Source organism: Ichthyophthirius multifiliis (assembly GCF_000220395.1).
Source record: "Ichthyophthirius multifiliis unplaced genomic scaffold scaff_1120509250121, whole genome shotgun sequence".
In the NCBI taxonomy this organism is placed as follows: Eukaryota; Ciliophora; class Oligohymenophorea; order Hymenostomatida; genus Ichthyophthirius; species Ichthyophthirius multifiliis.
Window position 1 is genome coordinate 3117 of NW_004087074.1, and position 13041 is coordinate 16157.

A 13041-nucleotide genomic window follows, 5' to 3' on the forward strand; every position below is an offset into this window, starting at 1 on the left:
TTCATAAATTAAAGTAATAAAGACTACCTTGTCTGAGGGTAATAATGAACTGATTTATAGTTCTTCTTATTGTATATTATATTTATTTTATAGATGATACCTTAAAGTGATTAATAATTATTAAAATAAAAAATTTAATAATTTAATAAGCCATTTTATTAAAATTGTAATGTATAAAGAAAATTAGAATTTGCTTCTAAATTATATATATATTTTTTAATAAGGTATAATATTAAATAATATTTATTTTAATTTGAATCGTGATTTTAAAATTTAAAAATATGTTTTTTACTAAATAAACTAATAATTAAAGTAATAATTTAGATTTAAATACCATTAATTATATAATAAAATATAATTAATAATAAAGGTTAAACTACAATTTTCTGCAGTTTGTATTGTATAAAAATAAGTATATAATCATATATATAAATTATTATATGTATTGAAAATTTTTAATCATAATTTGTTTTTTACAATATGATTTATATATATATATATATATATGTTTGCAAATTCATATATTAATATATAATATATTTTTTATTCGAATTAAAATTAAATATTATAAATAAGGAATTAATTATTTATTTTAACTAAAATTGATTATAATAATTTTATAATAATAAATATTAAATAATAAATGGATAAATAATTAAATCAAGATATTAATTAAGAAGTATTAGATGCCAGAAGAAAGTTGTAAGAGAAAATAGGTGATTCAAGAACTGGAGGTAAAGGAACTTAAAGAAGAAAAATCAAAAAAGTAAGCAAAACACAAATTAATGATGATAAAAAATTGAAAACTGTGATTAAAAAATTCGGAGTTTAACCATTCTAAGGAATAGATGAAGTGAATATGTTTAAAGATGATAAAACAATAATGCATTTTGATAGTCCTGAGGGTAATTTATTATAATTTTATTATTATTTTACTTTTATTATATTTTGAATATATGTATATTTTTTTTAAATAAAAATAGTTTTGGCTTCACTCTAAAGCAATACTTTTGTTATAATTGGAAAACATGATACAAAGAGTAAATATACAAATGAATAAATTTTCAATTTTTTTTTTTTAAAATAAAGGCGTTAAAGATTTGTTACCTGATATTTTATAACATTTAGGTCCTAAATAATTAGCAGATTTAAAGGATATTTTATCGGCCGGTTTAGAAACTGATAAAGCTAAAAATGAAGAAGATGATATTCCTTAATTATAAGAGAATTTCGAAGAAGTATCAAAAAAAGTTGATTGAACCTTATATTTGCAAATAAGAGTTTATTAGAAAAATATTATAAAAAGATAAATTTATTTTAAATTAGATATATATATATATTTATTAAATTAAAAATTAGTATATATTTATTAAAAAGATAAAATAATATTTTGCATGTATTTTTATTTATTTAAAATTATTTCAAGTATTTTCTTTGTTTTAAAAATGAAATCAAAAAAAATAAAATAATAAATAATAAATGGTTAAATTATAAAAAAGATAAGAAATATTAATTATTTTAGAAAATATAAATATGCATATATTTTTTTAAAAAAATATTCATATTGTATAATAATTTTAAAAATTTTATAAAAATTATAATATTTTATTATTTTTAACATAAAACCTAATTATTTTTCTTATATATTAATATTTTTAAAAATTAAACTTTTAAAATTAAAATATTAAAATTAATCTTTTATAATTAAAAATTAACATTTTATACAATTATTTTATAAATTCAAATAGAAGCTTGTACTTTTCTTTTTTCACATTTTTTTCGATTTTTTTCGATTTGATTGATTAAAAAGTTATATTATTATTTTTTAATATTATTTATTACTAATTTATAATTTTATTTTTTTAATTTGATTTAACATATATACTTCAACAATAATCTAATATATTTTCATATAAATATTATTTTTAAATTGAAAAAAAATATCATTCAACCTAATAATCTTAATAATCTGATATTTGATTATTTATCCAAGAATAATTATCAAAAATAAAAGTTATTATCTCTTGTATCTATTCATCATAAAATTCTTATATTTATATCATATTTTCTATACAACCTTAGCTTTTAATTTTAACCCAAAAAGGATTACAATTATAGTTTTCTTTATTTTCATTTTTGACTTTGTATTCACCAAAATCTAAAATTATTACAAAGCATTGCATCAGTTTATATAAAACACAACTTTGAAGGTTTTTATATAAATCATTAAATGCTTAGCAAAGTATATTTACAAATTAATTGCTTACATATTATTCTAATTGATTAATTGTCGAATTTTCTAATCTACTTGCTAAAGCATAAATACATTCTGATTAGACAACAATAGAATCGCATGATAAAATTGTTAATATTTTTTGATCAAGTAATGAATTTGATATTATTTCTATAATTTAGTCACCGTTAATAAAAATATTAGATAAGGCAAACATACAATCTGCTCTAACTTTTTAAAAAGGATGTTCTGTCATTTAATAAAGAACACAAATTAACTATTAATCTATTAATTACTACAAAACAAAAATTAAACAAAATTATAATATAAAATATATTTTCTTTTTATATTTACTAATATTTATTATTAACTTAACAAAGATATATTTTATATAATTTTTGATGAAGTTCCTAGTAATTGTTAGTTAAAAATAAGCTATTTAAATATATTTTCAAAAAAGCAAACTTTATATGTGATTTCCATTAATTCATCTCTTATACAATTATCGCTCATAATCAATTATTCAGTTACTTTTACAATCTTTTTAATATATTATAGATTACTTGATTTTAGTAACTGGTTTAAAATATATAATATATTCTAAAACTTTACATAATTTTTTCATGTTTTTTGTAAATTTAATTTAATTTTATTTAAAAATATTTTTTTACTTGTATGGTATCCAACTTTTAATGAAATTTAATTAAAAAAATCAAAAAGTCTAAAACTTAAATTAAACTATTATTTTCTGACTTTATTTAAATATTAATTGATTTATTTGCAATTTCTATAATATCTTTTTTATCTTTTATTATTTCAAAAAGCATGTTAGGTTTTATTTAAGAAAAATAATTCATAATAGACCAAGTCTATATTTTTAATAATTTTTATAAAAAATTAATTTATGTAAATCAGTTTTATATTTTTTATTTTTATAAGATTGTTATAAAAAATTAATAATTTATTTAAATACATATTCTTATAGTTAAATACATTACTCATATTTAAGGATTTGTAAAAATATATCTAAGTTAAAAGTATCATTTAGTAATTCTTAATCACAAAAATTATTCTCATTAATAGAGTTTAGAGTAATAACTGAATATAAAATATTTAATTTTGTAGTTTTATTTAATTTAATTGTTGATAATTTTTAAATCAATATTTTTTTTGCATTATATTTATAACAGATATTGTGATTTTTCATTAAATTTGTTACTAAATTATATATTATTTTTTCAATTTCATTTTCATTTTATGAATCTTATAATTAATTAATTATTTAATCTAGAAAATTATCTTTTAAATTACTATTCCTTATTTAATTAAATTATAATGAATTTCTTTTTTATCTTATTTCTTATTAAAAGCTTCTTTTCTTATTTTGAATTATTTATTTCATTTTTGTAAAAAAATAATTTTTAATTTATATTTTATAATAAAAAAATCGATTTAAATTAAAAGTTAAATATTTATGTTTAAAAATAATTATATAATATCATGTCTAATTTTGATAATTTTCAGACAAATTTTTAAAACTCTTAATTTAATTTGAAAAATTAAAAATCGCATCTATAATCAATGCATAAAAATAATTCATAAAATAAGATTTTCGGTTGTATATTTTAATATTTAATTATTAACTTTAATATATATAGGTAAGTTTATATTATAAAAAAATTATAAAAGAATATAATCTTTAAGTGCAAAAAATTAATAAATTCTTGTTTATATATATTTTTTTTTTAAAAGGAACTATTTCATATTGGCGAAATATTATTTAGATTAATGATTAGTTTTTTTTTTTCGCTAAATCATAAAAATAGAATAAATAAATAATTTTTTAGTAAATTTTTAAAATATATTAATTCAATAAAAAATATTTAAAATAATATATATATATATATATATAATTGTCAAACAATTATAGATAGTGTCTTTAATTATAAAGGTTGATATAATAACAAAAATTAGGAACATATTATTTGTTTTAGTTATAATATATTTATATATATATAATAATAAATTGTAAATATAAACATTTGTCTATTTTTTAACGATCAATAACTATTAATAATAAAATAAAATACTTAATTTAATAATGAGTAAAGCTTAAATATTTATAAAGAAATATTTTTTTATTAATTTTAGTTTTAAATTTAATAATTTTACACAATATAAATATAAAAATTCAATAAAATGAAAATTAAAGGAAAAAGCTAAATTAATACATTATTATTTAATTTATTGAGAATCAATTTAAACTTAAATTACGAAGATATTATATTTTGATGCATATTCATTAGCCAAACTTTTCAAATTATTTGCTATAATCTACTATGGTACCCAAATTTTTTAATAACTTAATGAATAGGTTCAATATCTATATAATCAAAAAGACCACCGCATGGAATACTAATATTATAAATATCCGAGATACTGTGAAATCCAATATTCTCCCAACTGATATAAGAACATCAGGACATGAGGAATATCTATAAAAATATTTAATCTTCAAGATTAATATCTACAAATTACCTACAAACTTCAAATTTACTATTAATTCTACCTATACTAATAAAATTACAAGTCTATTGTCTACTTTTAATTCTTCAAATGTATTTCTGTCTTTTGTAAATAGTAAAACAGATTTAAATCCTATATTTCGTGTATAATATTTTTCGGTATTTTAGATATAGACTAAACACATGGTACACAATGTACCTAATTCAGCTGCAGTTTTGCCTATTTCTCTTATTATAATATTATATAATTATAGAAATTTTCCTGAAATACTCCTATTATGTTATCATCTTTGAGGTGTTACTTTAGTTTTTAAATTTGATTCTTCAGGCATTCAATAATGAACTTTTATGAGAAAAAAGCTCTATATAAAATTATTTTAAATAATTTATAATTTTTATTAATTATGAAAATCATAAAAATATAAATATATATTTTTCTTTATATTTTATGTATAAAAATATATTAATAAATATAAAAAATTTCAAAATATTTATTAACAAAAATTATAATTAATAAAAAATAAATTTAAAATTTAAATTATGTATTATTTAAATTTATATATTTCTTTTGTAAATTCTTGATTCTTTATGTATTCTTTAATTTTTGTTTATGTTTATTTGAGAAAATATTTAAATAATGATTTTTTTTTGAAAGAAATTATTGCTGTATAATGGATAATATATATTAATTAATAAATAAATCTTTAAAAATAAATAATAAAATAATTTAATTTATTAAAAAAAATATAAAATAAGATTTTAAATTAAATAATTTTATTATGTATAAATAATTATTTTATTATGTATAAATAATTAATAAAGATAACATATTATAATTTATTTTTTACTAATTAGAAAACATTAATTTTTTTTTCTAATTTCAATAGTATAAAATATAAACATTTTGAAAATAATAAGTTTATTTTTTTAAATAAATTTGAATTTTTTTAGTTAATATTATTAACAATTCTAATTTTCTTCAATTAAAAAAAAAAAGTTTAATATCTATATGATATAATAATAATTATAAAATTTTTTATATATTTTAATAAATAAGAGTACAAATAATTTTATTTATAAAAATTAATATCATATATTTAAATAAGTAAAATATTATTATATATATCTTTAAACTAATAATTATATTATTTATTAGAATTAAATATAAATTAACAAAAATATATATTGAACTTTAGTTTTAAATTCGAAATCAAAATTTGTAAATACTATATTAAAGCTAATTTAAATTTCTATAAAAATTTATAAAATCCTTTCTTTTAATTTTAAATTAAATATAAGCTAATAAAAAAACGAAAGTTATAAATTATCAATTAGGAAAAGGATATCTATTTTATTTTTATTATAATTTTGCAACAATGTATATTCTTCTCCGGAAAAAATTAATTTAAAAAGAATAATTTTAGTAATACAAACTAAAAAAAATTACTAATTAAAAAATTATTTTAAAAATAATTATTATCACTTATATATTGTATACAATAATAATAGGACATTTTAAATAAAATAAAAATATAATACAATATAAGTCAAAAATTTTATGAATTTATAATGTTATATTATATATTTCTTTCAAATTAAATAATAAGAATTTATATTATTTATTAAAATACATAATAAAATCAATTTAAAAATTAAATAAATATATAAATATTATAAAAAACTAATTTTTCATATCTTTTTATATTTATTAATTAATCAATAAATTTACTTTATAAATGGAATAAGATTTTCTTTTAGATTTAGATGAAGAAGGATTAATATAATCAATATCATGCGTTATGTAATATTAAAAAAAAATTTCTAAATTTAATTTATTTTTTAAATTAAAAGTGAATAAGATGGTGTTAAATTTCCTAAACTTGATTTGTAATTTAAGAAAGATGGAATTTCAAGCATTTCAACAGGAAATAAAATGTAAAATATGTAAAATGGAATTCATGCAGAAGAAATTGAAGTTAATATTTTAAAATTTTTTATAAAAAAAAAACATATATTGTAAAATTATTTCTTTTAAATACATAAAACAATGAATAAATATAGATTGGTGAAATTATAGGATAAGGAGCATCATCTTATGTTTATAAAGGTATATATAAACCAAACAATTATCCAATTAGTATTAAGGTAAACAAAAAAAAAATAATATAATAAAAAAGAAGTTAATTAAAAAATAAAATACAAAAAATCATTTTTTAAAAATAAAAAAAGTAAAAAAGTATTTATTATTATATTTATTTAAAATTATTATATATTTATTTATTTATTTATTTATTTATTTTTTTAGACAGTTAATATTTTTGATAAAGATAAAAGACATTAAATGTTGAATGATTTTAAAATCTTACTAACTTAATATACACATCCAAATTTAATATAATGTTATGGTGCATATTATGATTAAGGTACTATTAAAATAATTTTGGAATTAATGGATTTTGGTTCTATTAGAAATTTAATAGATATTTTAAAATAAATAAATAATTAAGATCCTTTAATGAATGAATCTATATTAGCAAATATTGTTTATTAGGTATAATAATATAAAATTTTATTCTAATATTTTTTATTAAGGTATTAAAAGGACTCGAATTTTTACATAAAAATAAACATTAAGTGCACAGAGATATCAAACCTGATAATATATTAATAAATAAAAAAGGTTTAATTAAGCTAACAGATTTCGGAATTAGTAAATAATTGGAAAAAACATAAGAATTGTGTATTACATTTGTTGGTACTACATTGTATATGTAAAATAAATTATATATTTATATATAAATATTTATTTTTTAAACAATAATAAAAAGGAGCCCTGAAAGATTAACTGGAAACTAATATGGATTAAGAAGTGATGTATGGAGTTTAGGGATTGTAATTTTAGAACTAGTTACAGGGATGTATCCTTATGAATATAAAAATAAATCAATTTTAGAATTTGTTTAAAGTATTTTATAATAACCTGAACCTCTATTACCATAAAATGCAAATTATTCCAATGAATTAATTGATTTTATAAAAAATTGGTTTATTTATTATTTAATTATCTTTAATAGTAATTTTTTTAAAAAAATAAAAAGTCTTTCAAAAGAATAAAAAAATAGACTAGATATTTCATAATTAATGGTAAATAGCTATATAAATAATCTTATTTAATTTATTTTTATTAAGGAGCATTAATGGATAAATAAATATAAACTACCTGATTAAGAATTGCATTAAAATCTATAAAATTTTATTGCTAATTTAGAACAGTAAATAATTAAATTTGAAGGATAAAAAAAAAAATGAATATTTATTTAAACATAATTTCTTTTTTTATTATTAATCTTTTGTTAAAATTAACAATTAAATTAAAACTATTAAAATTTAACAACAACAAACAAATACATAATAAATAAATTAAGTATAGATTAAAAATTTATTTTTAAAGTTTTAATAAATTAGTAAAATAAATATATAAAAAATATTAATTAACATATAATATAAAAAATAAAAATATTTATGGGCAACACATGTTGTTAGTAAGCAATTTCAAACTAAAAACAAATATAATAAGAATAATAAATGCAAATTGAGAAAAGTACATCTAGAAATCATTTAAAGCTTTAAAATATACAAGAATTCGATCCAACAAATTATATATAAGATCCCAATACATAAATAAATAGAAGTCATAATTAAATAACTTTTAATTATTCTTCATAACAAATAGAAGATATAAAGCAAAATTTAACTGATAGAAATCAATAAATATAATAATAAAAAAATATATAAAAATAAACTGATGAAGTACCATTGCATGCTCCTAATTTTTAAATCGCAAAGCCTATTTCTTTTATTCCAGATTATCTAAATTATGTTGTTAAAAAAACACTTGAATAGTTAGGTACATTTGAATATGATGAAGATAATGAAGAAGATAAAAATTTACCAGAATATGGGCCTTATTAATTCAGAAATGATTCCATTTATATTGGATAATGGTAAAATGGAAATAGACATGGTAGAGGTAAATAATTATGGGTAGATGGTAGCATTTATGAAGGATACTGGAAAGAAAGTATGTTTTTTAAAATATTTAATTTTATTATATTTTTTGTAAATTAGATATGGCATAAGGAAAAGGAAGGCTTATACATTCTTATGGAGACGCTTATATAGGTTAATGGAGTTATGATAAAGCAAACGGAATAGGTGTTTATTTACACGTAGATTAGGCTAAATATGAAGGCGAATGGTTAGATGATAAATAAAATGGCACTGGTACTGAAACTTGGCCAGATGGAGCAGTTTATAAAGGTGATTATTTAAATGGGAAAAAAGATGGGTATGGAAAATTTGTTTGGGCCGATGGTTCCACATATGAAGGTAATTTCAAATAAAATAATATTAATGGAAAAGGCACTTATTAATGGCCTGATGGAAGAATGTATACAGGAGATTGGGTAGAAAATAAAATGGAAGGTAAAGGTGTTTTTACTTGGAAAGATGGAAGAAAATATGAAGGTGAATATAAATCTGATAAAAAACACGGCTATGGAATTTTAGAATGGCCAGATGGTTTTGATATTTTATTTTTTTAACATTTTTTTTAAATAAAATCATTTAGGTAAAACATACAAAGGTAATTGGAAAAATGGAAAACAACATGGTATTGGAATTTTATTAATTTAAGGATAAAAAGAAAAGAAAGGAGAATGGAAAAACGGTAAAAAGATAAAGTGGATTAAATGATTATATGAATAAAAAAGTTAATATAATTAATTATACATAAAAAATATAAATTAATAGAATAAAAAATTTTAATAATAAATTTTTATTTTTATTTTAATATAATAATTATTAATTTTATTGTTTTAGTTATTTTTTTAATTTTTAATATATAAATTATTATTATCTATTTTAAATTAAAACAGACTTTATTTATTGTGTTTTTTTAAAATTCTTATTTTTAATAAATTGAAATAATAAATGAAATTAATATTTAATAAATATAAAATTAATTACATAAGAAAATATGAAAATATAAATATTAATTTTAGTTAAAATATTAACCATTTTTTTATAAAAGTGAATTATAATAAAACATAAATTTAATTTAAAAGAAATTAAAATTTATATTAGGATAATATCTATTTAAAATTATAAATTTTGTTACAAATATTAAAAGCATATATTTTTATTTTATTAATAGTATTTAAATGTTAAAAATTATTAATATTTATCAATTATTTTAAATTTCAAAATAATTGAATTTGTATTTTAAATTTTTTATTTTTATAGCAAAAAAATTACAAAATAAATTACAAAATAATTTTGAAATTAAATATTAAAAAAAAATAAAAAAATAAAAAAATTAAACACATAAAAAAAAAAAAAAATATAAAAAATGAATATGTAAAAAAGAACTAATATAATAAAAAATTCTCAAATTACTGGTAATAATCCAATAATTGATAGACTTCCAAATCGAAAATTTGGATTAAATTTATAGAATTTCAAATCATAAAATGTATATTTAAAATAAAAAAACTATTTAAAACATTATTATTTGAATTAAAGAATGAAAATTCCAAGCCATAATCCATTCCAGAAAAAAAAAGATTAGATTTTGAATAAGAATATGAAACTATAAATTCTAAAGATTCAAATAATCCATGTTTAGTATCCGAATACCAACAAGAAATATTTAAATATCTTCAAAAATAAGAAGTAAAAAATAAAAAATAAATTTTTTATAATAAATCAAAATTAGTAATTAAATAAAATTGATTATACATACTTATTACATTAACCTGAAATTACATCTTAAATGCGTACAGTTTTAGTCGATTGGCTTGTTGAAATTCATCTATAGTTCAGATTATTACCAGAAACATTACACTTAACTATTTATATAATAGATAAATATTTATCAATAAAAAAAATCGAAAAATCTTAATTATATTTATTAGGTATTACTTCTTTATATATATCAAGTAAATATGAAGAAATTTATCCTCCTTCTATTGAACAATTCATTGAAACTTGTGATATTTCATAAAAAGAAATTCTAGTATTTGAAGGAGATATATTAAAAAATTTAAACTTTAAAATAACAGTGCCAACATCTTATAGATTTGCTATATGGTATTCCAGAATTGGATAGCTTAATACATATGATGTTTGCTTTGTTTAATATTTACTTGATTTGGCTCTTGGAGATTATAGATATTTGAAATATCCTGTAAGTAAAATTGCAGCTTCAGCTGTTTTTTTATGTAATAAAATAAAAAAGTAAACTGTAGCTTGGAATCCCCTTCTTAAATATGATAGTGGATATTCGGAATAATAATTAATGGACTGTGTAAAAGATTTAATTTTTTCATTGAAGCATGTCCATGAAAATAATTGTTAAGCAATTAAAAAAAAATATTAAAGGGAAGCTTTTTAACGTGTAGGGAATATTTAATTAATTGATAAACGAAAAAAGGATGAATGATATTTTACTCTAATTTTATTTTATTTTTTTAATATTTATATTATTAAATATTTTTTGTGTATATTATATTTATTAAGACTTTATTTATTATTTTAATTTTAAAATATATATAAAAAACACAAATATATATTCAAAATTAATTTAATTTTTGAAATTATTAAATTATAAAATTAATTTTAATTTTATCATAAAATAACTAATATTTAAAAGTAATTTTTTTTATATAATATATTTCATAATTAAAATTCTCACCAATTAAAATCCATTTAGATAAAAATAAAAATAAAAAAGATAAAAAAAAATATTAAAAAAATGTCTAAATAGTATAATCATTAAGATAATGAAGGTTGCTAAGAAGACTAAAATTAATATTAAGATTAATAAAATGATTAAGAATAAGATAAAAAGAGTTAAAATGAAGAAACAATTAATGATTAAATAAACAATATAAATTAAGAACTTAACGATATTAATAGCAAAAATCTATAGGATACCATAATATAATTATAAAGAAAATTAGAAAAGAAAGATTAATAAATTAAAAATTATTAGCTTTAAGTGTCTTATTTAAAAAAATATAACTATTAAAATATAAATAACAAAACCATTACATAGAATCTAAATAAAGCAAATATTAATAATTGCTCTATTAATAATAATAAAACTATATAATCATAATAAAATAATGATATTTAATGGGATAAATATTAAAAATAATAAATTATTAATAACATGAATTAAGAAAGTAATTTATGGCTAGTTTAACATGGAGATGAGTTTTTAAATACTTAAAAAAGTAGAGAATAAAGCTCACCTTTGAATAAAGTGAACTATAATAATAGTCCAAAATTAGAAAAAAACAAAAACCAGGATTCTTTGTAATTATAATAAAGGCCTAATAATAATTAATAATAAAAAATTATCTTTTAATCAAGGTATGGAGGATATGATATTGAATATTATAAAAGCTAAAATAATTACAATTATCAGCTGTAAATTAAATAATAATAATATGGTGATAAATTAAATAGAACAAAAAATGAATAAAAATAATAAATAAAATTAAAATGAATTTAATTGAAATAATATTAAAAATATACTTTTATTATTTAATTAGTATAATTAATTTTCTATCATATTTTAATTATATTCATATAATATATTTATAATAGTAAGATCATTAATTTAAATTAGTGTTTAAAAATAATAAAGAATATTAAAATAATATAAATTTATATATTTTAACAATTATGAGATTTAAAAATAAATTTATGTAAAAAATTTCAATCTAAATCATCACAAAAAAAAGGCGTAATAAAAAGGCTTTCTTAAATTATAATGTTTTCTTAACAAACTGATCCTAGAGAAATTTTTTTAATATTTTATAGATTTTTTATATTTTTATTTAAGTAGTTATAAACTTTTTCCTATTCAAAAGAGTTATTTTCACTTAATCTTAAATCTTGAATGTTTGATATCAAATTTTTACATTTCAAGAGCTTTTCAAAACTTTCTTAAGAAAGATTACATGAACTCAAGTTTAGATATTTAAACTTAATTTATTTGCCGAATTAAATTAAAATATCAACAATTCCATCTTAAAATTGATTTTCTCTTAAGTTAAGCCATTATAAATTTTATATTAAGTCAGGAAAACTTTAAAACAAAAAAGCAATGCAATCAAGGCTTAAATTATTTGCAGCTAACCCAATACTTATTAATTAATTTGAGTTTTCATGGAGTTTTTAAAATATTTATTTTATTTTATTGTCTCCTAAATA

The 13041-nt window shown here is 16.1% G+C and overlaps 4 protein-coding genes across 4 annotated transcripts, besides 15 other annotated features; all 4 read left to right on the plus strand. All coding sequences in view use genetic code 6, as the record gives it.

The window, feature by feature from the left end:
* The first annotated feature begins 608 nt into the window (after window positions 1–608).
* Window positions 609–645: a microsatellite.
* On the plus strand, window positions 644–1259 carry IMG5_048500 (transcription factor btf3, putative; the record flags this gene model as incomplete). Its single annotated transcript, XM_004037518.1, has 3 exons — window positions 644–905; window positions 984–1040; window positions 1090–1259. 3 exons carry the CDS (start codon window positions 644–646, stop codon window positions 1257–1259), a joined length of 489 nt encoding a protein of 162 aa, XP_004037566.1.
* A 394-nt stretch (window positions 1260–1653) lies between these two features.
* Window positions 1654–1709: a microsatellite.
* Window positions 1659–1715: a microsatellite.
* A 3734-nt stretch (window positions 1716–5449) lies between these two features.
* Window positions 5450–5513: a microsatellite.
* A 10-nt stretch (window positions 5514–5523) lies between these two features.
* Window positions 5524–5573: a microsatellite.
* Window positions 5530–5574: a microsatellite.
* Window positions 5575–5670: 96 nt separating this feature from the next.
* Window positions 5671–5708: a microsatellite.
* A 786-nt stretch (window positions 5709–6494) lies between these two features.
* IMG5_048510 (protein kinase domain protein) lies at window positions 6495–9513 on the plus strand (the record flags this gene model as incomplete). The annotated part of the gene is made up of 10 exons (XM_004037519.1): window positions 6495–6559; window positions 6610–6733; window positions 6820–6903; window positions 7064–7309; window positions 7351–7529; window positions 7587–7802; window positions 7857–7902; window positions 8662–8839; window positions 8887–9339; window positions 9389–9513. 10 exons carry the CDS (start codon window positions 6495–6497, stop codon window positions 9511–9513), a joined length of 1716 nt encoding a protein of 571 aa, XP_004037567.1.
* Window positions 6991–7042: a microsatellite.
* Window positions 6996–7062: a microsatellite.
* Window positions 9514–10062: 549 nt separating the features above from the next.
* Window positions 10063–10093: a microsatellite.
* A 5-nt stretch (window positions 10094–10098) lies between these two features.
* Window positions 10099–10203: a microsatellite.
* Window positions 10113–10170: a microsatellite.
* Window positions 10169–11260, plus strand: IMG5_048520 (n-terminal domain protein; the record flags this gene model as incomplete). Its single annotated transcript, XM_004037520.1, has 3 exons — window positions 10169–10291; window positions 10342–10491; window positions 10535–11260. The coding sequence occupies 3 exons, from the start codon at window positions 10169–10171 to the stop codon at window positions 11258–11260; spliced, it is 999 nt and encodes a 332-aa protein (XP_004037568.1).
* A 268-nt stretch (window positions 11261–11528) lies between these two features.
* Window positions 11529–11572: a microsatellite.
* A 68-nt stretch (window positions 11573–11640) lies between these two features.
* Window positions 11641–11682: a microsatellite.
* On the plus strand, window positions 11645–12125 carry IMG5_048530 (hypothetical protein). The gene has a single exon (XM_004037521.1). It carries the CDS (start codon window positions 11646–11648, stop codon window positions 11994–11996), a length of 351 nt encoding a protein of 116 aa, XP_004037569.1. The 5' UTR covers window position 11645; the 3' UTR covers window positions 11997–12125.
* Window positions 11907–11943: a microsatellite.
* Window positions 12126–13041: the final 916 nt, after the last annotated feature.